This window comes from Equus przewalskii, chromosome 23 (genome assembly GCF_037783145.1).
Source record: "Equus przewalskii isolate Varuska chromosome 23, EquPr2, whole genome shotgun sequence".
In the NCBI taxonomy this organism is placed as follows: Eukaryota; Metazoa; Chordata; class Mammalia; order Perissodactyla; family Equidae; genus Equus; species Equus przewalskii.
In genome coordinates, this window is record NC_091853.1 from 6,828,603 (window position 1) to 6,855,314 (window position 26,712).

The window sequence follows — 26,712 nt, forward strand, 5'->3', positions numbered from 1 at the left end:
GGTACGATCTTGAGGGTCAGAATTAGAGAAAGAGCCTGTGGAAGGAGCAGAACCGGTGCCAACCCAAGGGGCCAAGTGGGGTGAGGGGGACAGTGATTAGCTGATTGTTTATCAAACGTATTACATCCCAGGCACCGTGGTAAGTATTTTACAGGCTTCATCTCATTTAATCTTCACAGCAGCCTCTGAGGTGGACGATATGCTGTCCCTGCTTTACTGGTGAAGAAACAGATGTTTAGAGAAATTAAATAATCACAAGTCAGCCCTTATTCTGCCTGACTGCGGATCCGACCTCTCACCCGTTACGTCCTCCTCTCTTGAAACTTGTGAACTCATATCTCCACTTAGTTTGTTTCCTTCCAAATATTTTACTTTGGAGTAAAAACTACTGTGTATGTGAATACACGGGGTATGCGGTGCCTGTGGTTCGGGTTGGGAGGTCGCTTTCCTGGACAAGAGAAAGTGGGAGAAATGCTACAATCCTAGGGACAGATACACACACGCACACACACATGCACACACACACACCTCTCATGTCTTTTGATTCTCTGGTTGTCATGGCCGGAAAAATTTGCCCAAGGCAGTGATGGAAACCCAGATTAGCAGAGGGCAGGGGAGGGGGTGAATTTGGGGTTGGGGCCTGCCATGTGAAAGCCCCATTTCTTCTCAGCTGTGTGAGTCAAGCTCACAAGCTGTTCCCTGAAGCACGCCCGCCTCTTCCCGGATCAGTGCTTATTTCCAGAGCTCTGCAGGGCCTCGTTTACATCCTGACCATCTCCTGGGATGTGACCCTAATAATTCACTCTTCATACTGCTTATTAACTGAACATGACAGTGTAGTTGAATAGGATGGGCCTTGGAGAGAAAAGGTTTTTTTTAATGGCTAAAAGAATCATTTAATCTCAATATGGAAAAGAGATTTCTCAATTTATTCCTCAAATCTTTTCTCGAGTCACCTCTTTATGGCAATCAACTGTACCAGGTACAGAGATGAATAAGAAACAGTCCCTGGTCCGAAGGAGTTAATGTAAAAATACAAATGTGATACATTGTGATTTTTGCTAGAAGAGAAGGTCCAACAATTAAAGCTTCCCTCGATTAGAATAGATTACGAAGTCAAGTCGTGAGCTTTCCTGTCTCTGGAAGTTCCAAGCAGATGCTGGATAACCACCTGGTCACAAATGGATTCTTGCATTGGATGGGGACGTGGACTACGTGATTTGAAAATGTTCTCTTCCTGGGATGCTGAGACTGTATTATTTTATGCAGCAGCTACAATGTTGTAGTAGTTCTGGGGTTAAGGCAGAAGCAATGTGGCAGATGTTCCTGTTTGCCTCCCCCAAACCCATCCTCGCTTTCCTAACTGAAATCCAACTTCGCCCCCAATTAGGCCCAGCTTGAGATACTCAGCTTGCAACCGGGGTGGCTTTGTGACACAGTTCTGACCAGTGAGATGCAAGATCAAGTCACCAAGTGGGGCTTCTGGGAAAGCTTGTTAAATGGAACTGAGTCATCTGTTAAGTGCCTTTTCAGCTTTTACATTTTGCTTTTTGTCCCCTCTCCAATTTCTGTTTTCTGCTGGGAACATGACTGTGATGCCTGGAGGTGGACTAGCCATTTTGTGACAAAAACCACTTGCTAAAGATAGTGGGACAGAAAAAGAGAACCTGTGTCTCTGGCACCATCCTAGATCCTCTTTACCCGCCCATGTTCCAAACACGGGGACTTGTTGTTATAGGGAGAAATAAACCACTGTTTAGTTAAATCACTGTATTTGAATTTGTGTTACTTGCAGCCAAATCCGCTCTTAATGGATGTACACAATATAGTGAAAAACATGACCTGGATTCAAATTCCTTTTTCATCATTTATTATCCATGAGACATTAGGCAAGTTACATGGATCTTGCCTAATGAGGCAAATTACATTGAATGTCAATCTCATCTGCAGTTGACATGAATAATACCTATCTTAGAGGATTAGTGGGAGAATTAAATGAGATAATATGGATGAAGTCCAGCACAGTCCTGGTACACAGAAAGACCTCAATAGCTGTTTCTTTGATTTTTGTAGTTGGATATCTTCCTAAATGAGGCCCTTGAGACCATTAGAAAAGATGCTCATTTTATTATGGGTAGATCCCTAGTAGGAATGCACAAGATGCATTGATGCGTGGAAAGACAATATTAGAAATTCTATTTAGTTTTATTTTCAACTTATCTTTTTAACATTTCTATTTTGAGTATGTTTTATATATAAGCACAGGAACACATATAATTTTTAAATAAAATGTTAAATACTTGGGGTGCATAGTAAAAAAAAAAGTTTGGGAACCACTGCAAGTATCATCTACATCATCATCACTTGGGCAGCTTGTTAGAAAAGGAAATTTCTGGGCCTATTGAATCAGCAACTCCATGGTGGGGCCCTGAAAATTGCATTTTAAAAAAACTGCCTATGTGATTCTTATGTTCACCTAAGTTTTATAACCACTGATAGAAGAATTTCTCTTTATATTCCCAAAACTCATGGTAGTCTTTTCTAGAATTCCAGGCCCTTAATATTTAACTCCTTTCTCAGCTGCATGCAGTAGCATAAGACCAGTCAACTCATGATTAGTATTCAAGATCATTAAGCCTGAATTTCAGATACATCTGCCTGAGTCTGGGCCTGCCAAAGGCAAAATTAGGAAGTAGGTAAAATTTGCCCTTTTTGATCTTGTTTCTCTTGTTTCAGGGTGACCAGGTTCTCCTCCTCCTGCAGGCTCACTCTGCCTTTGTAATCACTCAGGGTTTCACAGGACCCTCCTTCATTACTACTGTTGCTCTCTATTAGGACCGGATCCAGCTCCTGAAATCCACGTAATTCCTTTCAAATCTGAGTCCCGTGTAAACCCACCCATGTAGTAGTGATGGGTTACTTAGGGAGACAGTCTGGAATAATGAATGAAAAGAGCTTGGGTTTTGGAATCATTCGTAAAATAAACACTCAAAAATACATATTGAAGTCTTACCAGATGATGAGTGGACCTAAAATTAGAAGGAAAGTGGTTCTTACTTTGAAAGAATGTGAAGATTAATGTGGAGAAACACACACAGATCATTCATTACTGTGTGGCAACGGCTTTCGTGTGGGTAGGAACAAAAACATTGGGAGAGCAGGGGAAAGTGGCCAGATCTGGGGGAGACAGGGGCAGCTTCCAGGAAAGGCATTGTGTGAGCTGAAGGATGTGGAGTTTTCCAAGAAAGAGAAGAGTGTTCTTGACAGAGGATTTGGCTAGGCAAAGGCCCAAAGCAGGAGAGAGCTGGAGGGTTCTAGAAACTTGAAGTCGTTTGGTTTTTCTATATCATAAGGTACGTGAGGGGACAATCGTCAGGAGATGTGGCTGGGGCCCAACCATGCCACGCAAGGAGTTAGGTCTCATACTCTTAGCAGTTGGGAGCCATGGAAGGATTTTGAGGCAGAGAGATACCAATAGATTTTTGTGTTAGAAAGAACGTTCTAGCAGCAGAATGGAGGATAAACTGGAAGTGACATCAGCCTAGAGGAAAAAAGACCAGTCAGAAAACCACTGTTATTGATCAGGTTATTGAGGAGGCCCATAGAGGGAGCTGGGGGTGGGAGTGGAGAGGAGGGGTGGATTTGAAAGATAATAAGGGTTTTGCATCAATAAGACCTGGTGATTGACTGGATAAGCACAGTGAGGGAGACTCAGATTTCTAGCTCAAGTAATTAGACGAATGGTAGGGCCATTTCTCCAGAACAGGACGCTGGAGGAAGGAGCATCCTCCTGGTTCTGCCACTCATTAGCTGTCTGAACTTGACAAGTTACCTGACCTTTCCAAGTCTCATTGGTCTTCATCTCTAAAATGAAATCCTTGTGACTGTTAGATGTATTGGTATGTAGGAGACACTCCACCCATGAAGGCTAACAATAATAACAGTCCAAGAAAATCGTTCTTCCAGATGTTAAAATGCATAACGTTTTACTTTTCCCAAGTAATACAGTGCTTTAGTGTAGTAAAAAATACATGCATCTTCAGAAAGTCTTGAATTATGTGTGTATGTATAGTTGTATCGGCTTCTATTTGCATAAAGAAGCACTGGAAGAATATACAGCAGATTGTTATGCAGACATGTGCCTCATAATGACATTTCAATCAATGACAGACCACATATACAATGGTGGTCCCATAAGATTAGTACCATATAGCCTAGGTGTGTAGTAGGCTGTACCGTCTAGGTTTATGTATGTACTGTAGGGGAGGAAGAAATTTTCCTTTATCCTTCTAGTTTCTTCTGGCTGGCCTAAGAATTAAATTGACATGAGACAGATTAACAGGAGAAAAACAAGCAAAAGTTTAATAACATGTATACATGGGAGAAACCCAGGAAAAAACAAGTAACTCACCAAAAATGGCTGAAGCCCTCACCTTAATTATCATGCTCAGCTAAAGACAAAGATATTGAGGGTGAGGAGGCTCAGGGACACCAAAGTCAAGGAAAGCAATTCACAGGTTGGTGAAAAGGAGCAAATGGTTGGAAAATCAGTGTTTGTTTGGCCACACAAAAACAGAAGAACACAGAAGGAGCTCAACAAACAGGCCCTTCTAGGTTCCTCCCTGTCTACCACCCCGTTCATGTTATGCTAAGGTGATACCTCGCTTCCTGAGACAGGTCTTTTCATCTGAATTCTTTTAGGCAGTTAATAAGGAAGTAACAAGAAAAACTTTCTCAGTCTTTTGTTTCTTAAAAATAATCAGCCTAAAATAATCCTCATGTTAATAAGATACATTTTGGGGTGGCAAATTTTGTTCCCCTTCAGTGCACTCTATGATGTTCACGCAACATAAAATCGCCTAACAATGCATTTCTCAAAGCTTATCCCATCATTAAGTAAGTTACCTAAGGGATGGGGATGGGAGTACAGGATGAGGAAGAGGAAGATGGACATGGGCTGGGGAACAAGATTTTTAAATGGGTGCCCTTTTACATTGTTTTGATTTTGAACCATCACTATATTACCTGTTTAAAAACATTAAGTTAAAAAGATGAAGTTCTGGGGCGACTTCAATGGTGTGAATTTCAGACATGTGTCCAATGGGTTCCATCAAAAGTCCTGGGGCTCTTTTACCTCCCTGCCTTTGCATAACCGACCTCTTTTCTGAGATTTTCCTCCCTACATGCCCCCCTGCCCCTACCTCGTCTAACTTCCTTCCTTCCTTCTTTCCTCCTTTCTTCCTAAAATACACATATAGGTGATCACCTTTTCTGGTCTCTCAGTCGCAACTATTAAATAAGAAGCAGAAATACTTCAGCTGTGAGGTTGACATAAACAAAGGAGAAAATTCACTTTTACGTAATCCTGGGGCCAAAGGGAAACCAGGAGCCTTAATAGAAATTCAGAAGCTGTTCCTCTAATTAGATTGTGAGCTCTTGGAAAGCAGAAACTGTGTCTTTCCACCTCTGTGCCTCTGGTACCTTGCTCAGTGCCTGGCGCACAGCATGTGCTCAATAAATGAGTGCTGAACTTAATCGGAAAAAAAAAAAAAATAACAGGGCATAGCTTGCCTTCTTTTGAGAATTTTTGTGTAGAGATAAAGAACTCTGAATTTTGAAAATGGTGTGATTAAATATGCACAGAAGCAAGAAAATGGTTAAGAGTATGGAATTGAGGGACAGGAAGACCTGGGCTCAAATTCCTTTTTCACCACTAACTGTGTGACCTTGGCTAAGTCACTGAAGTTCTCTGAGCTTGTCTCTATTTGTAAAACATGCACTTACACACTCACACACACACACACACACACATGCACACACAGTCTCAGATGGTGTATAAGACAATTGAATGTGATAATAAAAATAAGGCCTTAGCACAATACTTGACACCTAGTAGTTACTCAATGTTGTTTCGTCAGACATTTTGTTGCTCAACATAATATTATGTCAAAATTTTTGTAAGGCCAGGTCAATGGTAAAGGTCTTAAACTTACAAAACCTGAAGGAGCCTCAACTAAGGAATAGGGGAAGAGAGACTGGATTAGAAGCCGGTTGGCTGAGGGTCCTTGCCTCTCAGGCTGAGTTCCTTGTTAAAGCTAAAATTAAAGACAAGAGAAACAGGGCTTTGGAGTCCTGGACACTGTGCACCACCAAATGACAGAAGCAAAGCTCTGTGTTGGCTGGAGGTTGCATGCTTGTTATCTCGGAAGCTCAGCCTGTGCACCTCTATCTGATTCATCTTCAGCAATACGTGTGTTTTTGTAGGTAGGGTGGAAAGAGGAGGGATGACAGAGGGACACTGGGGGACTGATGGGAGAGAGTATTTGAGGATAGGACCAGATAGGCTGATATTCCTAGTGCTTTTTAACTCATTGATTGCTGGAACCTGGGTGAGGCAGCCCATTGGTTTATTCAGCTTTTATTCAGCTCAGCACCCTGTTGACAACAAAATGTGTCTGAGTCACAGGGGGTCAAGTGACTGCAGCTTCTCTGATGAGTCATTGTCTTGCTTCCACTAATGTCCCAGCGTCTGGGGCTGACTTGTTTACTGAGAGCAAGCTACAGCTGTCTGCAGATACAGATTCTTGTGCTCCAGACCTCACAAGCTACAGCTGTCTGCAGGTACAGCCTCTTGTGCTCCAGAGCTCACCAGCAGAGCGAACAGGCTTGATCTGGGAGCTTTTGCATGCCTGGAAGGTCCGGATGTCTAACAGGCAGCAGGGGATGCCCAGTGTGATATGACAATGCTCAGTGAGGAAGTGTTTAGAGTGGGACCCCAAAGGATGGAGCAAGAGTTAGAAAGTGTGAACAGGACTAATACGTAGCACTCAGGATCTTAGCAAGACAGATGGCGCATTCACACTGGGCTTTGAAGAGCGCTTAATAGAAAGGCTATTTACCGGAGTGTGGGCAGGGTTCAGGGAAGCAACAAGGGATGGTGAGGGGCCCCAGAGGGCAAGCGTGGGGAGCCATTACTAGGCCAAAGCCATTACTAGGCTCTACCAAGACGAGGGAGTGGCAGGAGTAGAAGAATAGAGAGGGTCCTCTGAGAGGAGTTGTGGCTGTCATTTTAAGGGTCACAATTGAATGATAGATAACCAACAGGAAGAGAGCTAGAGGAGTAAATAAAAACCCAACCTCACTTTCCTTCCACCCTCCCTTCGTAGATCCTTCCACTGGCCAAATCTAACTGGCAGGCAGAGAGCAAGGGAACAGTTGATGCAGGCTTTTGTTCATCAGTAAAATGGGAAAATTACTCTGCCTCCTTTTTGTGAGAATGGAATGAGATGATGTAGGTAAAATGTTTTGAAAAATCCTAAAGGGCTTTGTGAATGTGGAGCACGTTGTTGAGTAGCTGCTACTTTTCAAGGAAGAGGGAACTACAATGTGACAGCGACCAGAATAAACTTCTTACTTCCAAGTTGGTTCACTAGCCCTTCTTGAGACTCTCCTAGGTATGTAGTCCTTACCTGACGCTGGGGTGAGCACGGACACAACGATGGGTAGGATATAAAAAAAGGTGATGACAGATACAAGGCATAGCCACTACTCCCTCAAAAGCCAGTACTATAGTTAGAAAGAAAGATGTGAAGGTGTGTGTGTGCATTCCTGTATCTATATATGAAATGTATAGAAAGCTATGAAGATATCTATCCATCTGTCCATCTGTCTAGCTATCTGAATACACACAGACACAAAGTAACGCAGTCACTTATGCCAAAGGAGGCAACAGAATAGAAATGATTAGAGCTGGGTAGGGGCAATCAGAAAAGGTGTTCAGAAGAATGGAGGTGGAGCTGGAAACTGGATCTTGAGTTGTCAGCCTACTGACTTGTTGGGGTTGTTTTGCTATTCTCCTTCAAGGTTTAGAAATAGACTTTTTCAAATACAGGATGAAATATTTGAGTTCTTTGAACTTACGTCTTTGTTTCTTCTGCTTTTATCTCCAATGCTGGGCATGGTATTCTGAAGTTCCTCAAGAAATGTTTGTTAAGTGAATCAGTAAAAAATGATATGGTATTTGTGCTACCTTATTAAGGGAGAGAAGAGAATACATATGCTGACAATGCCTCCCTGCAGCGGTAGTCTCTATGAGAATTCTTCCAAGGGTGCTTGAAATACCACTGCATGTAAGGGAGGAGCCACAGTGAGTGAGCTCAGCATATGCTTTTGATAAGTGATTTGCATAAGATTAGAGTGTGCATAGACTGCAATCTTAGAAATTTCCAGACAGAAAATGATGGCTCTCTGGAAGATATTTAGTTATTAAGAGCCTATGATGTGCCAGACGTGTTTCTTCTGCTATTCTTCACTTCTGGGGCTCAATAGAAAGAGATGAGTAAGGGTGGTGATAGTCTCCCCAAATAGTTGTCGGGTTATTGCAAAGCTTAAAAACAGTGTTTAGCACTCAAGTACTTGGTGCATAAATGGTAATAGTCAAGGACTCAGGATGTGGCAATGAAAGGAAACATTAAAGTAACATTGTCTAAGCATCTTTGGGCAAATATCAGTGGAAATGATACTGTAGTGGGACGGTTCAGAAACACTGCTATGAATGCAGAAATTGTTGGCTCTGAGCCTATGGGGCACAGCACAGAGATCAGAGCCCTGGAGCAAAGCCAAGCCTTCTTGGGCTTTGAGATGAGTCTGTAGCTGGTAGGAATTCTTGAAACAGGCTGAAGCTTGTGGAAGAAAAGCACAGCCTATACCTACTATCAGCTTCTTGCAGAAGAAAGAGGAGAACATCACCTCCTCGGAAGACTGAGGGCCACAGAGAATTTTTATTTCAACTCTGCTCTCCCCCAGGTTCAGGGCCCTGGGAGCGCAAGGCTGAAGTCAGGTTTCCAATGATCAAAGAACAACTGTGCTACACCTCAACCTGAAACACAAGACTGACAAGCCTTGGTCAAGGGCTGCGGGTGATGGGGTGTGTGTATACCTAAGTGGGCACTTCCTGTTGAATATTTTTTCCATTTTTTTAATTGAGATAAAATTCACATAACATAGAATTAACCATTTAAAAGTGTACAATTCAGCAGCATCTAGTACATTCACGATGTTGTGTAACCATCACCACTATCTAGTTCCAAGACATTTTAATCATTCCAAAAGGATACTCCATACCCATTAAGCAGTCACTCCCTGTTTCCTCCTTGGCCTGGTCCCTGGTAACTGCCAGTTTGGGTTTTGTCTCTTCTGGATATTTCATGTAAATGAAATCACACAACGTGTGGCCTTTTATGTCTCGTTTTTTTCACTTAGCACAGGGTTTTTGAGGTTCATCCACGTTGTGGCTTGTATCAGTACTTCATTCCTTTTTATGGCTGAATAATACTCCATTGTATGGATATACCACATTTTATTTATCCATTCATCAGTTTATGGACATTTGAGTTGTTTCCACCTTTTGGCTGTTGTGAATAATGCTTCTATGAAATTCTTGTTCCAGGTTTTTTTGGATACCTATTTTCAATTTCAGTTTCACCTAGAAGTGGAATTGCTTGCTGGGTAATGTGCTAATACTCTGTTTAACTTATGGAGGAACCACAAAACTGTTTTCCACAGCAACAGCATCACTCTATATTCCTATCAGCAATGTATGAGGGTTCCAATTTCTCCACATTTTTGTCAACACTTATTTCCCATTAAAAAAATTTTAGCTGGGGCTGGCCCAGTGGTGCAGTAGTTAATTTGGCATGCTCTGCTTCAGCAGGCTGGGTTTGTGGGTTGAGATCCTAGGTACAGACTTAGACTACTCCTCAAGTCATGCTGTGGCAGCATCCCACATACAAAATAGAGGAAGATGGGCACAGATGTTAGCTCAGGGCCACTCTTCCTCAAGCAAAAAGACAAAGATTGGCAACAGGTGTTAGCTCAGGGCCAATTTTCCACACCAAAAAAAAAATTAGCTATTCTAGTGTGTGTGCAGTTGTTTCTCATTGTGGTTTTGATTTGTATTTCCCTAGTGACTAATGATGCTGGTCATCTTTTCATTCCCTGTTGCGTGTTTTTTTTTTTAAAGATTGGCCCTGAGCTAACATCTGTTGCCAATTTTTTTTTCTTCTTCTCCCCAAAACTCCCAGTGCGTAGTAGTATATTCTAGTTGTAGGTCCTTCTAGTTCTGCTATGTGGGACACCACCTCAGCATGGCTTGATGAATGGTGCTGGGTCCATGCTCAAGATCCCAACCAGTGAAACCCTGGGCTGCCACAGCAGAGTGTATGAACTTAACCACTCTGCCATGGGGCCTGCCCCTCCCTATTACATTTTAACTCAACAAAAATATTCTAGAGCTACATCTTTCTGCACTTGAGTGGATCTGTAGTATGATTTAGATGGTAAATTCTCACATGTAGATTTGTTTAGCTCTCCTTGAGTCACATGAAGTAGAATACGATTCTCAAACAGAGCCTAATAAACACTCCTGGGTGATGGTGCAGATACGGAAATAGACGGAGAACTTTTTCAGAAGCAATTTTTATCGAAACTATGCTGTTAATGGAACATTAATTTTTTGCTCTGAAGTTTTATTTTAAAGTCTGCCCTAGAGGGCCCGGCCCGGTGGCCGAGTGGTTAAGTTCGTGCGCTCCACTGTGGCGGCCCAGGGTTTCACCGGTTCGGATCCTGGGTGTGGACATGACACTGCTCATCAGGCCATGCTGAGGCAGCGCCCCACATGCCACAACTAGAGGGACTCACAACTAAAAATATACAACTATGTCCTGGGGGGCTTTGGGGAGAAAAAGGAAAAAAAAATCTTAAAAAAACAATCTGCCCTAGAAAAACAAATGAGACAAATAGCAAATCTCCCACTTCATGGGCTTGAGTATCTCTTAAGTCGGGGCAACCTAAACTCGTAAGTTTCAGTTCTGCCTTCATTGCTGAGTGACCTCTGACCTTTGAAAAGACTTCTGACTTGTATGCTGTGTTAAGACATCACTCTGTGCTTCATTTCCCATTGGTTTGTGTGTGTGTGTGTGTGTGTGTGTGTGATGATGAGCTTCTGAAAATATTGGCAGGTTCCTTGGGAAACTCCGAGAGGAAACCCACAAGTGAACTCATTATGATGAGGTTGTGAGGATCTTTGCGTGTAAGCCATCCATTTCAGTATACCTGGCTTGGGCTGGATTTCTCCTTCATCAGGGCCATTACCTCTTTTTGTGCCAACTTCTTGAGACAAGTGGAGTAAAGTGCGTCCAATTAGAGAAAGAGAAAATCGAGCGTCACCAGAATAGTCTTATACCACAGTTAGGTTTGTTAGCTACAAAAATAGATCTACATTAAAACAGAGAAATGTGGAAAGTGATATGAAAATAGAAACCATATTGTGTGCTACCTTCTTTGAGAAGTAGGTTAGCTCTCTAGAATTCTTAAGTTTAGAAGAGATAACTAACTAAATAATATAGCACCATGGTCCTCAGCTGGTCTGGTATTGGCCCAGGTATTGGGGTCATGTCTGTGACCAGTCTCTGATTAGGTTCTTCTTGCTAGTAATTTGCTTCTTACTGGTAGAACTCAACCTCCAATCCCTAATACTCAACTTTTCCTTCCCAAATGAGGAACATTTTGAAATGTTTTTAATTGAGAGCTGAGACTGAATCTTTACACACACACACAAAATTCAGTCTCACTCTCAAGAATAATGATACTCTTATCCTGTCAACTGTACTCAGCTTTCCCCAAATTAATCACCTAGTCAGTAGAGTCCTAGCTGGAGGCCCCCTGTAGGCTGAGCAGTGCCTGCCTAAATGGAAATTGTCAGAATAGTAGTTTTTCCTGGAGGCAAAGCCATGTCAAAATGATTTTCTTGGTAGGGAGAGACGACAACTAAGGAGAGACGATGGTCTCCAGGTGGAATGTCATGAGAAGGTTCCTAAAACCTGATGTCTCTTCTCTGCCATCTTCTATCTCCTGTTAGCAGCACATAAGGTCATTTTGTCAGAGAAATAAATTAGGTCAATAAATAGTCATTCGGTGAATTTGCCTTAAAGTAGATTTAAAAAAAAATTTTTTTTTCTCCCCAAAACCCCAATACATAGTTGTGCATCCTAGTTGCAAGTCATTCTCGTTCTTCTGTGTGGGATGCTGCCACAGCATGGCTTGATGAGTAGTGCATAAGTCCATGCCTGGGATCCGAACTTGCAAACCCTGGGCTGCGGAAGCAGAGCGTGCAAACTTAACCAGTAGACCATGGGGCCTGCCCCTGGGTGAATTTGCTTTGGATGCTTAGATGATGTTTTTCTATGGATGAGTTGCAAGGTCTTTCCAGATATGGCCATTATCTTGAGCAGAACTGGCAATTCTTCGTTTCCCTTGCTCTGTAGTTTCCTGCCTCCATGTTTTCATAAGTGGCTCTGTGAGTCCTCAAGTGCAATCTGCAATCACAGTGATTTTGAATTGCTGGAAACTGGTTTTGAGCATTCTGAGACAGATGTCATTATAAGACTGGGATGTATTAAGAATACATACTGAGATTTCATTCCTCCTTCTTATTTGGTTAGTATCTGCCCAACAGAAATGTTCTCCTCTTCTTCCTGGTAGGATTAGAGATAAATGCAGGGTGCCCTGTTTTGTTTTGTATTTTTCCTAAATCTGGCAACTCTACTTCCTGGGCACTTAGCTGGACTATACTTCCCAGTGTTCTTTGCAGTTGGCTATGGTCGTGTGACTGAGTTCTACCAGTGGAATGTTTGTGCAAGGGATGTGGCATTTCTAGGACTGGCCCATAAACACCTCCCATGTGTGCTCCTGCGTGTTCTTTTCCCTTTGTTGTCGGCTGGAGTGGAGAAAGCTGGTAGGGTAACTTTGGAAACCACACGTTGAAGTTGGCAGAGCTTCTATTAGACTGACTGCACAGAGCACGACTGCCCCGTTAATTCGTTTACTTTTCTGTATTATGTGAACCAAAAATAAATTTTTATTGTATTTGACCTATTATGCATTTTGGGATCTACTATATTTGTTACATAAGTAGTTTGCTTAACCAATAAATATATGCAGTGGGCTGAGTCATTTTATTGGTAACTAAATTACCAGATAGAGAGAAAACTTAACATAGGACAGCTAATTTAATAAGATGGGAATTATTTATAACTTCTAAAAGCGATGCTATAACAGTGCTCCAAATAGGCTCTTGCTGTGTAATGTATGACTCTAAAACTTAGTGGCTTAAAACAACAACAATCATTTTATTATCTCCCTCAGGTTCTGTAAGTTAGGAATTTGGGAAGGGCTCCGCTGACCAGCATAATATTTATAGTGCAGTTCAATTCAGTAGGTATTTAATGTTGAAACCCATCTTGTGGAAGCCATGATTTGTGCTGTGGAGGGAAGTCAGGAAAATAGATGGCACGATTCTGTCCATCAAGAAGCTTATGATACTATTAGACTTGCACACACAGATAGGTACAAAATAATATAGGACACATAGTTAAGGTGTTAAAATCATTAATTCAACAAATATTTAAGCCTCTACTATGCACGAGGCACTCTGCTGGGCACTAGGTATATAACTATGAACAAAACAGACAAATCCCTTTCTTCATGGAGCTTACTTTCAGGTGTGTGTGTGGAACAGATACGAAATAGCTCAAAATATTAACTATGTAGGATATTAGAAGATCATAAGTGCTATGGAGAAAAACAAAAGAGGGCAGGAGAATAGAAATTGCGTGTGACGGAGTGCAATTGTAAGTAGAATGGTGAGGTAAAGTGTTCCTGGGAAGTAATGTTTGAGCACAGACTTAAAAAGAAGGTGAGAGGATGAGCCTTGTGACTACTGAAGGAAGAGTGCTTCAAGCAGAGGGAAGAGCAAGTGAAAACGCCCCCTTGAAGGACTGTGTTGGGTATTTTCAAGGACAACAAGAAAGTCTGTGGCTATAGTAAAGTGAGTGAAGGGGAGAGTTGGGGATAAAGGCAGAGAGGAAGCAGGAGGGGGGTGGGGATCAGTAACGAACAGTCTTTTAGGTCTTTTATTCTGAGTAAGATGGGAAACCAGCAGAGAGCTTTGTGAGTAAAGGTATGGCATGATGGGATTTATGTTTTAAAGGATCACTTTGGCTGCTGCATTGGGAATAGTTAGTAGGAAGGTAAGGACGGAAGTAGGGAGGCCAGAGAGGAAGGCACTGAAATAATCTAGGACTAGGTGGTAGTGTTTTGGATCAGGGTGTAATAGCAGAGATGGTGAGAAACAATCAGATTCTAGATATATTTTGAAGGTAGAGCCAGTAGGATTTCTTGATGGAGTGAATGTATGGTGTGAGAGAAAGATAGAAGTCAGGAATGACTGTGTTTTTTGGCTTGAGCAATTGGAAGGATGGAGTTTCCACTAACTGAGATATGTAAGAAAAAAATGATAGATCAAGTGCTGGGGGGGAAGATAGCATGTTTATATGCTGATGGAATGATCCAATAGAGAGGGAAAAATTAATGACACAGTAAAGAAAAGAGAATTGCTGTAATTGAATAAAGAAGAGAGGGTAGAATCTAGTGCATATGTGGAGATCTTGTCTTAGACAGGAGTTTGGTTGGTCGATCTATAGAAACACTAGGAAAGGCAGAGTAAATGGCTTAGAAGCTGGTAGGTTGGTATTTGAGATGATGGGAGCTAATGTGATTTCTCTTCTGATTATTTCTATTTTCTTAGTGAAATAGGATAAAATTCATCATTTAAGACTGAAGATGGGAGAAGAGACATGGAAGGCTGAGGATAGAGGAGAAAGTATGAAACTGTCATCTTCAGGAGAGTGAGGGAGTGAACGGACTGTGGAAAGGCAGTGGTGTTACCAAGTCTATCTGCAGTTCAGCGTTATTAACTTAAAATGGTTCCTGTCAGCATGGTGGTGTGGTTTTTTCTAGCCATGTTGAGCTTCTTGGGTACAGGAGGAGAAATGGATTTTCCCAGGGCTGGGTTTTGCTAAGTAAGTATGATAAATTGAGAGAGAAGCAGGAAGGTGGAGGGTATATGCTAGAGAGTGTTTGTAATGATAGATCATGGCATTTAAATAGGATGACAGAAGTGAGGACAGGAAGGGTATGAGGGACAGTGAACAGATGGTATAATTAGTTGATTGTAGCTCCCAGTGAGACTGACGGATTATTGCAGGTGAGCACTATAGAGAATGATCTGGAAAGAGGGTGGATGGAGGTCTGAGTGTGGGGTGTTTGATTTTGAGATTATGAGTGGTTGTAGATTTTGGTAATGACAAGGACTAAGGACTGACCTTGGGGAGATGGGCTGACATAGGGTGGAGGACAAAATCACTGGAGGAGAGAGGATGGAACAACAAAGAGGACAGTGTTCAAAGTATCATCAACGTGGAATTGAAATCACTACGAATTAAGACAAGACTGTTGTTAGAGAGAGTAGCAATGAGTCGTGAACTGAAATCTTTGAACACGAGGGAGAATGACCAAGAGGTTGGTAGATGTCTACAGCAAAGAAAGGCAGGGCTGATAATAGATGATGATGTAGATTCAAAGCTGGAAAATTTAGCGAAAGGGAGAGAAAATGGTTTAGAAGCAGCAGTGAGGAACACAGAGTATACCTACCTCACTTGTAGGCCTAGGAATTTAGGGGCATGAGAGAAACGACACTACCTCTCGAGACCTCTAGTGAAAACAAGTCTTCAGGGGAGAACCAGGTTTCTATTGGGAACTTTGGAGAAAAGTTGAGGATGGAAGAGAATTTACTGCCAATAGATTGTGGGGTACAGAAGACACAGTGGAGGGTTTCAGAAGTAGTGGGGGATGAGACAGAAGAGACAATCAGCCTTATGAAAAATAATGAAGCCACATGTAAGGCACAGATTATTAATGATGGTGTGAGAAAGCTCTTTCCCCTGCCTGCTTCTGCCTGACTGTTTTCCATGAACTGGGGCTCTGCCTGCAGCAGGTAGTGTGTCCCAGTTCTCTCCTGTTTAAAATGGATCTAGCTCCTGGAGCAGAGAAGAGAAGCAGATAATGAAAGAGCCCTCAGCCAATATTGCAAGATTAGATGTAACTGTCAGTCAACTGTCTAGCCAATGGCTCTAAAAGAGACTTCTCTGATTTTCTCGTTCTGTTTGGATTGAGACATCTGGGTGGGACAGAAAAATCTTTGAAGAGCTTGTCTCAATAGCATGAAAGACTCAGCAATGGGAAACTTGTCCATCCCACTGCAGTGTCTAGCCTCTTTGGATTGTGAGAGAGATCGTGTCAGTGGATGGAAAGCCAACATCAACACTCCAGCCAGATCCTTGTCTATTTAGCCACTGCTGAAAAGTGGTTTTAAAAAGAAAGAGAGGAAAAAAAGAAAACAGATTTTTATTAGGGTAGATGCTAAATGGCTCATCTGAGAAATGTGCACACTCATTCACAGAAAACATAATTGTTTTCTTGCTGCTGTCATGGCCTCCTTGGTGGAGCTGTCATTTTGCAGATGTCAGTGGCTTGAAGGGGACTCTGACTCTGTGTGTGTGTGTGCACGTGTGAGGCAAATTCCTGTGCTGCCATGGGGTATAAGTAGAGTGTGCCCTAATGGAATCAGAGGTGCTGTACACTGGAGTTGGAGCTCAGGCGTCCCAGTTGAATTTTTATTTTTCAGAACATATTTCTTCAGCAATAAGGTGTTTTCTGGCAATTTTCACCAATCAAAAAATAAATACATTTCATAAGAAGGACATGGGGTCAAACCTGCCTTTTACATTTTATGGGAATTTTCTCTTTCTATTCTCTCAGTATATATCTGCCAGCATTTACACTCCTCAAATAACTTACGTGGGGATGGAAGAAAACCATAAAAGAAAGTAACTTCCTCAGGTTACTCTAAGAGGAGAAGATTTTGAAGCTCAAGTAGGGAAGCACGGATATTGTTTTATCAAAAAGAGTGACTGGTGGATGGAATAGTGCTTGGATGGTAAAATCAAGGGTCTACGGTTTTGACCTTTTTTCCAGGTTCACCTATGAGGTTTCGAGATAGTGACTCTGCATAACGAGTTACTCTTTGGCAGACTGGTAAAGGACTAATTCTTAGATCTGCAAATACTTCTGGAAGGCAAATGAGGATGTAGCCAGGAGGAGGGGGAGCAGGCTGAGGGAAACAAGGTGGAGTGGGAGTTCTCTTTACACGGTTACCGAGGAAAGTCTAAAGAAGAGGGCTCTGCAGGGAGTGGGCATTTTTGGAATTCCTTGGCTCCAGAAGTACTGGGATCCTTTGCACAATTTTGCCTGAGAATCTGGAAATTATCCTTGCGTCGTTAGCTACCTTGATCCTATTTTAAGCCCTTTTGGGCTGTACATGGAGAACAACAAAAGTTGTAGAGGGATTAAGCTTAATTGTCATTTCTCCAGCAAAGTCAATCTTAGCCCATTTTTATCTCCTCTTAACTCACTGCTTCCTGGATGTTCTTACGTGTTTGTGAAAACTCATCTTGCTGTCCATTACTTTGTCATGCTTGATTCCTAGTGAATTGTTACTTTCAACTACACTTTCTGTTTGGTTATTTCTGTGTTTTTCCTAAGAGTGGCAATTCTAATTTGCCAGATGAAGGAATCCTAAAATTGATGAGATACGTGAATAGTGAGATACTTGAAGGTATTTTTATTACATAGACCTTTATCACATAAATCATTTAAAAATTACAATTAATCAAGAATTTGGTAATTAATAAATTATATTCGGGTAATTTTAAATAAAACATCTAATAGTCTTTTGGTACCATACAGTTTATAGAATATTTTAGTGTTCCTTATTTATTTGACTTCACAATAGTTCTATGAATTAGGAAGAATAGACATTAATATATCCATTTTACAGATGAAGTTAAGGGCTTGGAGGGTAAATCTATAGCCAATAGGAACTTGAATCCCAATCTGCTGACTCTAGGTCATGGCGATTAAAATAATTTATGTAAAGATCAAACTTGCTCTTGTTCACAAACAATAATTTACCATGCATTTTTCGATCTCAATATTATGTTGGCAAATGTAGGTCCTATATATTGCCAGGTTCAAGGTTTTCACATGGGGCTGATCCAAGTATGGCCCACTGACGCACATCAGGGAGCATCTCTGGCAGTTCTTAGCTGTGCGGCATTGCTGAGTCACCTAAGGCCTCTCATTTCCCTGAGTTTCCTTAAGTGTGAAACAGGCATGCTATTGTTCTCTGACTGTTAGTTATGACTTCAAAGGGAGCTGTGTTGATCTAATGAAATAACTGAAATGAAAGTGGTCTATGGACGTAAAGTGGCATACAAGAGCTGTCAAAGTTGTTCATCACCACCACCTTTGGCAAAAGGTCCAGGAGGAAGGGAACCGGAGGTCAGGAGCATATCCTCATGGATATGCTCAGGGATGAATTTTCAAAGGTTTCCATTTCTCCTGTGCAATGAAGGAGAGGAGACCATGTGAAGCAGGCAAAGTTGTCTTTGGACACTCTCTTCCCGGTGTGCTCATGAGGCCCTGTCTCCTCCTGTCCCCCTGCCCCTCTCCCAGACACCTCTTCCCAGGCTGGCACTGCTGGAATGTAATCTTTTCTAAGAGATAGTTAATGATGGCTTAAGGCGTTTGTTTCCCTTCTCCAAGTGATGTTTTCCCATCAACATAACACTCAGAGATCTCATAAGAATGACTTTATATTGGCAGAACTTTGAAGTCATTAAAAGCTTCTCAGGGGGTGGGTATATTTTTATTTTGGACTCTCAAAACACAGCATGATTATGGCTGCCTATTACTAAGGTTGACCACAGACTGAGACTACCATACTCTGTATTAGCATTACATGTGATACAGGAGTATGTTATAAATGCCTTAGGTTATTTATTTTTATTGCAGTGTAATTTACAGACAAGAAAATGCACCATTTTAAGGGTACAGTTCAATGAGTTTTGACAAACATATACAACCAGGTAACCACCACTACAATCAAGATATAGTTTCCATGTGCCCCCTTGCAGTCAATCCCCTGTCCTCACCCTCAGCCCCAGACTGCTTTCTGTCATCACAGATTACTTCTGCTTCCTCTAGAATGTCATATAAATGTATTCATAGCAGACGTAATCTTTTATGTCTGGCTTATTGATGCCATAGATTATGGCATATACTTTACACAAACAAAGTTCAGCTCATGTACCTACTTTCCTACAATTGTGGATAGTCTGCAACTTACTATACTGAATGAACTCTAGGCTAATGATAGTCCCTGTGACCATGGTGGCCTGGGCTTGTGACATTTCTGCTCTTTGAGTCAGAAAGAAATATTTCTCATTTTAAAGTCTTAGTTATCATTAGCCAGTTATCAGCTGTCAGTGAGTGGCAAAGACTTGGGGACAGGGGGCCTGTGGACTCTCCTGTTTCTATTTGCAAAGTTATTTTAACCTTACATTATGCAACACTTTTGTTGTTGATAAGCTGATGTGTGTGTATACTAATTATAGTTCAATCGAATGGCATTTTTACTCAACTTTTTAAATTGCAAGAGTAATACATGTTCATGGTAGAAAGTTTGAGAAATAAAAGGAAAAGGACAACAAAATTTTTCTAGACTTTCTTATAGAGAATAATATTAAGTTTTTGGACACATTTCTTTCCAGTTTTTTTCCCTAGACATAGTATTTTGTGTAGATACAACAATACTACATGTAAAATTTTGTACCCTGCTTTTTTAATTTATATTTTATTCATAGCATTTCTCTGTGTCAGTGAAAAATCTTCATAAACATATTTTTAAATGGTCATTTACAGTTTACCTAATATGCATAAAATATATTATACTATTATTAATGATAATTAATATATAATTATATTTAATATATAATTAATCTTGCTCTTCCTCTATATATGAATATATATATATATAGAGAGAGAGAGAGAGAGAGAGAGACTTATAATTCAACAAATGAGAATTAAAATGCACCAGGGGACCTTCCTTTTAAGGGAATCCTATGTGATTTCTGTTCTGCTTCAGAATGTATGGATTATGCTTACAGCAGAACACAGCTGTATTACTTGACAGAAGGAAGCACAAACTGGCTGCTAAATCAGACTTAAGTGGTGCAGAGAGCTCTTCCTAACTCTCTGTTTTCACATCTTAAGCTTGCCTATTGATATTTTCTGCCCTGCATGTGTGTCGGTTTAGCCATGTTTCCACGAGGCTACTGGTGAGTTTCCATCTGTCCGGTCTCAAATCGACAGAAGTGATAGGGGTAGGAGACTGGAGTGGTTCTTTCAGAGTGGTTTTGCTTCCTGATGACGGCTGATGAAAAATATGGACAATAAAACTGGGAGTCTTTGCCTTCTGACCACTTCTCTAGGCTGAAGGAGAGAAGCCCTGAAAGACCTGGGTGTCAGCTAGAATGGCTACAGCATTGAAAGTCTGTATGTCGACACTGGATGTTCACTGTGTTTAACAGAACTCAAAAGATGCCTGCAGACAAACTGATTTGCAGCAAGATCTAAAATCCATCCAGGAGATAACCTTTAGAGAAAGAACTGAAGGATGTGAATAGGTCCTAAATTGTACACAGAGTAATAATAGTGTTTACTCAGTGATACTCACACGGGTCACATGGTCTATATGACAAATTCTTCAAGTTTCAGTTCAGTTCTGCTTCATAAATATGTATTGAACACTGGGTTAGGAATATATGAGGTGTAACTCTGCAGTATTATGATTGATTTTTAAAAAACATAAATTCCTGAATTCATGTATTCAAGTAAGTGCTCTTTTTTGAGAGGTTAAATAGTTTTCCAGAGATGTTTGTTACTACTCAAAAATTTTCTAACTCCTCTCTTAAAGCTTGTCTTCGGCCTGTAGCATTTAAAAAAACGTATATAACATGTATATATATGTGTGTGTGTATATATATGTATACATTACATAGATTTAATTTTTAGAATCAGCCAAAAGTTAGTTGGTACGAAGTCCTATGAATAAGGTAGGAGACCAACATGGACAATATTCTGTTCATCTAAAATGATGTGTGACTGTGGAATACCGTGTCTGATTTTTTGGATAAGTTTTGTTAATTTCAAAGGCAGAGTTCCACTGATATTGTGTGACATGCAGCATCATTGCAATAGGTTTGTTGCTTCTCAAAAGGACCCTGAGGAAAAATACTCTTTAGATATAAGAATTCTGATGTGTTCACAAAAAGCTCTAACTTCTTAGATAGAGAGCCATGCCTAAAAAAGGCTGTTACCCTTTAGGAATCTTCTGCCTTATTAGGAAGGTGGCGTGGAAACAAGTGTGATAGTTAGAGAGCAGGAGTTGGCATTAATGACTTGGTGCTGAAACAGGGTGAGGTGATGGTGTGATACAGTCCGGAAGCCGGGGCGGCTGACCTCACTCCCCTTTGGAGCTTTACACCCACCCGCGAAGGTATACGTTGTCTTCCTGTCAAAATTTGCCCTCTGCTTTTTCCCCTCAAGTTTTCTCTTTTGTTTGTTTACTATTTGTTTTATTCAGATTAACTTATGAGAAAAGGGTGTTGAGTGTGTCTATGTGTTAGATTTCTCCTGGTTCCATGTTATTGCAGGACTGATTCTGGAAATGAGAAGTAAAGAAGGACAGCAATTAGCAAGAGCGCTCAGGATGGCTTCTTGAAGTAGGTGGGTGGAACTTGCTGATCTGAACTAAGTTCTGGAGAATAGACATGACATGCATTGCTTCAGTGCACAAGAAATTCAAATTTAATAATAAGTATACATTCTTTGTCTAATGCATGGTGGCATTGTCTCCTACAAGAATGCAAGAGACTCAGGCCAGGGCTAGAGCTTCTGAGTCTTTGTTTTGTTTTGAAAGACTGGCACCTGAGCTAACATCTGTTGCCAATCTTTTTTTTCTCTTCTTATCCCCAAAGCCCCCCGGTACATAGTTGTATCTTCTAGTTGTGAGTGCCTCTGGTTGTGCTATGTGGGATGCTGCCTCAGCATGGCCTGATGAGTGGTGCCATGTCCACCCCTAGTATTTGAACTGGCAAAACCCTGGGTCACTGAAGTGGAGTGCGCAAACTTAACCACTTGGCCACGGGGCTGGCCCCCTTCTGAGTCTTGTGTATTTCTCACACCATAGCAGAGTGCAGGATGTACTCATTCAGGCCCATCTCAAGAGGTGCCTCTTCTCTGAAGCTTTCCACGGCCCTCTTCAGACAGAATTGTTACCTCCTGATTTCCATCTTGTATTCCTTTAAACCAACCCTGTGTCTTAGTCAGCTTGGGCCGCCATAACAAAATACCATAGATTGGGTGGCTTAAACAACACAAATTTATTTTCTCAAAATTCCGGAGGCTGGGAAGTCCAAGATCAAGGTGCCGGCTGATTCAGTTCCTGGGCTGGACTCTCCTCCTGGCTTGCAGACAGCTGCCTTCTTGCTCTGTCTTCACCTGGCAGGGAGAGCCAGCTCTTTAGGGTCTCCTCTTATAAGAACACTATACCATCGGATCACTACTCCACCCTTATGACCTCATTTAACCTTAATTACTTCTTTACTCCGAATACAGCTGCACCGGGGGTCAGGGCTTCAACATATCAATTCTGAGGAGACACAATTCAGTCCACAGCACCCTTGAAACACTTACGACATTGTGTTGTAATAATTTGTTTATGCCTGTCTCCAATAGACTATGGTCTCCTTAGGTGCTGAGCACTGTGCTAGGCATTGGGAATCTCAAAGATGGACCTTGCCCTCAAAGAGTTTGTCCTTATTTATATTCATTTTTCATGGCTGTTAATGAATTACCACAAGCTTATAGGTTTAAAACAACACACGTGTATTACCTTACTGTTCTGTAGGTTAGAAGACACAGGTCTCACTGGGCTAAAATCAAGGTGTAAGCAGGGCTGTGGTCTTTTTGGAGGACCTAGGGGAGAAGCTGTTTCTTTGCCTTTTCCAGCTTCTAGAGGCTGCCTGCATTCCTTGGCTTGTAGCCCCCTTTCTCCATCCTCAAAGCTGGAAATATTGCACCTCTGTGACCACTTTTCTGTAGTGATGTCTCCCTCTGATACAGCTGGGAAAGGCTCTCTTTCTTAAGGAACCATGTGATTATGACTGGGCCCATCCAGATAATCCGGCATAGTCTCCCCATCCCAAAGTCCTTAATTTAATTACACCTGCAAAGTCCCATTTGCCGTGTCAGGTAACGTATTCATTCTTGGGGGAGGAATTATTCTGCCTATCCTATTAGTGGAAGAGTTGTTAGTGGCCTCGAGTGTATTCCAACTTCTATTGACCCTATGTAGAGCAGAGCGGAACCCCACGCGCTCTTTTTGAGCCATCTACTCACCTTCTGGCACTATATCAGAAAATGTTCATTTGTAACCATCCTTTATTGAACAACCACCTTCTCCTGTGCTTCCCACATATTAGTACCCTGAATAGATTTTCATTATTGCACTTGGCACATTACATACATTCTCTGATTTACATTTCTCTCTTCCATTAAGCCAGCACTGGTAGTCTAGTTGTTAAGATTCAGTGTTCTCACTGCCATGACCTAGTTGGTGCCATCAGGGAACCACACCACCCATCTGTCACTTGTCGCCTTGTGGTGGCTGCATGTTTTTGAAAGATATTTCACCAATATTTCAAATACCAGCAGGGTCACCCACCATGGACAGGTTTCAGCAGAGCTTCCAGACTAAGACAGACTAGGATGAAGAAGCTGACCACCCACTACCAAAAAAATTGGCCGTGAAAACTCTATGAATAGGGCAGAGCATTGTCTATAAGTTTATGAGGAGAGGCTAGCTCATGGAAATCATGGCAGGATTATAGCTGAGCACCAGAAATGAACTAGAATGAGGACACAAGTACTATTTAGGACTTCTCTTTGTTTTCCCCTGCTCTTCTCTTTCTGTCTTTTAATTTCATTTTTCTCTTTCTCTGAAGATCAGTGTCTTTTTTTTGCTTGGTAAGATTCACTCTGAGCTAACATCTGTTGCCAATCTTACCCCCTCTCTCTGTTTTTCCTCCCCAAAGCCCCAGTCCATAGCTGTATATTCTAGTTGTAAGTCCTCCTAGTTCTTCTATGGGAGCCATCACCACAGCATGGCTACTAACAGACAAGTGGTGTGGTTCTGCACTGTGGAACCCAACTTGGGCCACCAAAACAGAGTGTGCTGAACTTTAACCGCTAGGCCATCAGGGCCAGCTCAAGACCAGCATCTTTTGCATCTCCCTTCTGACACTGAAAACGTCACTGACCGTAGTTCCAGATTTTACACCTTCTTCTATAGTTACTCAAACACTAATCTCTCTTTCTCTCTCAATTCCATAGTCCTGGGAAAGGGCTCTGATTGATGCAGCTCGGGTCTCACCCTGGTGCCCAAGGCTGCAGCCAGGGCACAATTAGTTGCCCTTCATGCCCTTCTATCTTCATGATCACTCTGGCTACAGCCATGTGGTGGATGAAGGAGTGATTCTTAATAAAGGCATGCTGGGCAGACATTCTATAGGATCTGCTTCAGTGGAGAAGATGATAGGTTCAGTTCTATTTGTCTTTCTCTTCTACTTAAAAAAAAAAGTTGAGGTTCTTAATTTAATCACATCTGCAAAGTCCCATTTGCCATGTACAAATGGCAAATGCCATTCAATATGACACATTTGAAATTCAACTATGTTGTTGCTGTATCAGAAATTTTCTGTTTTTGTTGCTGAGAATATTTCACTGTATGCACATATCATACTTGTTTATTCATTCACCTTTTGATGAAAACTGGGGTTGTTAGTTTTTTGGTTGTTATGGACATTTTTACATAAGTCCTTTTAGGGTCAGAGGGACATTTGTATCATTAAATGCTGAAATTAGAAAAGACGAGCTCAGTTTTGAATAAGTTAAGTCAGAGGTACTTGTGGGACATTCATTCAGGGAGTGAGGTGCAGGACCAGTTGGAGTACAGTCTAAGGCACAGGAGGGAGAAGTGGGCTAGCAATTTAGATTTCTGTAGTCGCTGCCCATTGTGTAGAGTTAAAGCCACGGGAAAGTCCTCAGTACAGCATAAAGCGGAGACAAGAGAAAGCCCACGAATTAAATCCTGAGGAGTATCGTATTCGAAAAGAGGAGACGTGTAAGGAAGCCAAGAGAAGCATGGCCATTTATCTTTGAGTTTCCATCACCTGGCACTGGACCCAACGTACAGTCAGTTCTCAATTTGCTAAATTTAAAAGAATGGGCGCGAAGTACATGGTTATTGATAGACCCTATAGAAGGTGAAAGGTTGGGAGGAGAAATGGCATGAGTCGCGAAGGACAGAATGAGCGTGGTAGATTGAAGAGCGGGAGTGGTGCGGGTGAGCGCGACGGACTCCACTGTTGCTTAGGCGGGGTGGGGGACCGAGTCATTAATGTAGAGTAGGGAGGGTCAGACTATGCAGGGCCTGAAACGGACGTCAGATTGAAGAATTTAGACTCCAACAGGCCGGCCACGCGGAGAGCCCGGTTCTGGAGTAGGGCCTAAGAACAGGAGATTTCCTTCTGAGAAGCGTACTCTGGCGGCGGCGCCCTGGTGGTGGCGGCGGAGGTGCTGCTGCTGCCTACACTGGCGACACTGCTGTTGTCATCGGTGGTAGTGCTCTCCACTGGACTTAAGCTTTGTAGCCACTGAAAAGGAACAGTGCCGCCAGCTGCTGCTGACTTCATGCCATTCCCTGACCAAGTGCCCTAACTTTGCGTCTGAGCCTGGGCAGCAGAAGACAGGGGCGGTGGCATCTAGCCGCAGCTGGGAGGCAGTGGTGCGCGCGCGGACGGGGCTGTCTGGCTGGAAACCCTGGGGCGGAGCAGCAGCCCGGCAGGGCGCGGGCGGGGCGGTCGTGGAGCCAGGCCACGCCCCCGCGGGCCCGCGCAGGCGCGCTGCGGGCCGTTAGCTGTCAGGAGCCGAGCGGCGGGCGGGCGGCGGGGTCCGACGTTTGCGCTGGACCCGGTCGACTGAACCCAGCGCGGCGGCTGCTAGGGCGGCGCGGCCCCGGCGCTGGGCCAGGACGCAGAGGCGAGCAGGGACCAGCGGGCGGCCGGCCGCGCAGGAAGATGGGGAACCGGGAGATGGAGGAGCTGATCCCGCTGGTGAACCGTCTGCAGGACGCCTTCTCGGCGCTGGGACAGAGCTGCCTGCTGGAGCTGCCGCAGATCGCCGTGGTGGGCGGCCAGAGCGCCGGCAAGAGCTCGGTGCTCGAGAACTTCGTGGGCAGGTGAGCGTGCAGGGCGCGTGGGGGCGGGGGACGGCCCCGCTCCCGGCCGTTGGGACGTGGACCGGCGGCGGGAGCCCACGGTGCACCCGGGGCTGCGGCGGAATGCAGGGCACATTGGCAGTGTCCGCGGGGCGGGCGCGGTCCTCCGGCTCCGGGCATCCTCCGTCCCCCCCGCCTGGTGGCCCTCCTGTTTGCCTTTCATCCTGCGATAAAAAGCCATTTCCTCCCCGTCCTCCGGTCAGGCTGTCGGGGGAGGGAGTCCGCCCGGGGCTCGACTTCCCCCGCCCGGAGCGCGCCAGCCTCGGGCAGCCTGGATGCGGAGCGCGCCCGGGCGCTTCCCAGTCCCCCTCTCCTGTTTCCCGGCTCCACGTCTCCCTGTTTTTTCCTCTCCGCTTCCCCGAGGCTCTCCGCAAGGCTGTGGGGCTTTATCCCCCCGCCCTCCGCGGAGATGCTCTCCTTCTCGCCCTGGTTCTCGGCTCCTCTCAGCTGTCTACTGTTCGAGACAGTCGTCGCCTGCCCCTAGCAGAGGAGGCGGGGTGCGAGGAGAAAGAAAT

General features: G+C 43.1%; 1 protein-coding gene across 25 annotated transcripts in view; it reads left to right on the forward strand.

The window, feature by feature from the left end:
- Positions 1-26,712, forward strand: part of DNM3 (dynamin 3) — a 565,868-nt gene that overhangs the window by 30,855 nt on the left and 508,301 nt on the right. For 23 of the 25 annotated variants that reach the window (XR_011532051.1, XR_011532053.1, XR_011532052.1 and 20 more), the window contains exon 1: positions 23,852-26,158. The exons of the other annotated variants lie outside the window; for them this stretch is intronic. Coding sequence is in view for 18 of the 23 variants with exons in the window: in XM_070591069.1 (XP_070447170.1) it covers positions 25,998-26,158 (161 nt within the window). In the remaining 5 variants the exon portion in view is untranslated. Of the gene's footprint in view, positions 1-23,851; positions 26,159-26,712 lie in introns of those variants that run through there. 25 annotated transcript variants of the gene reach the window in all.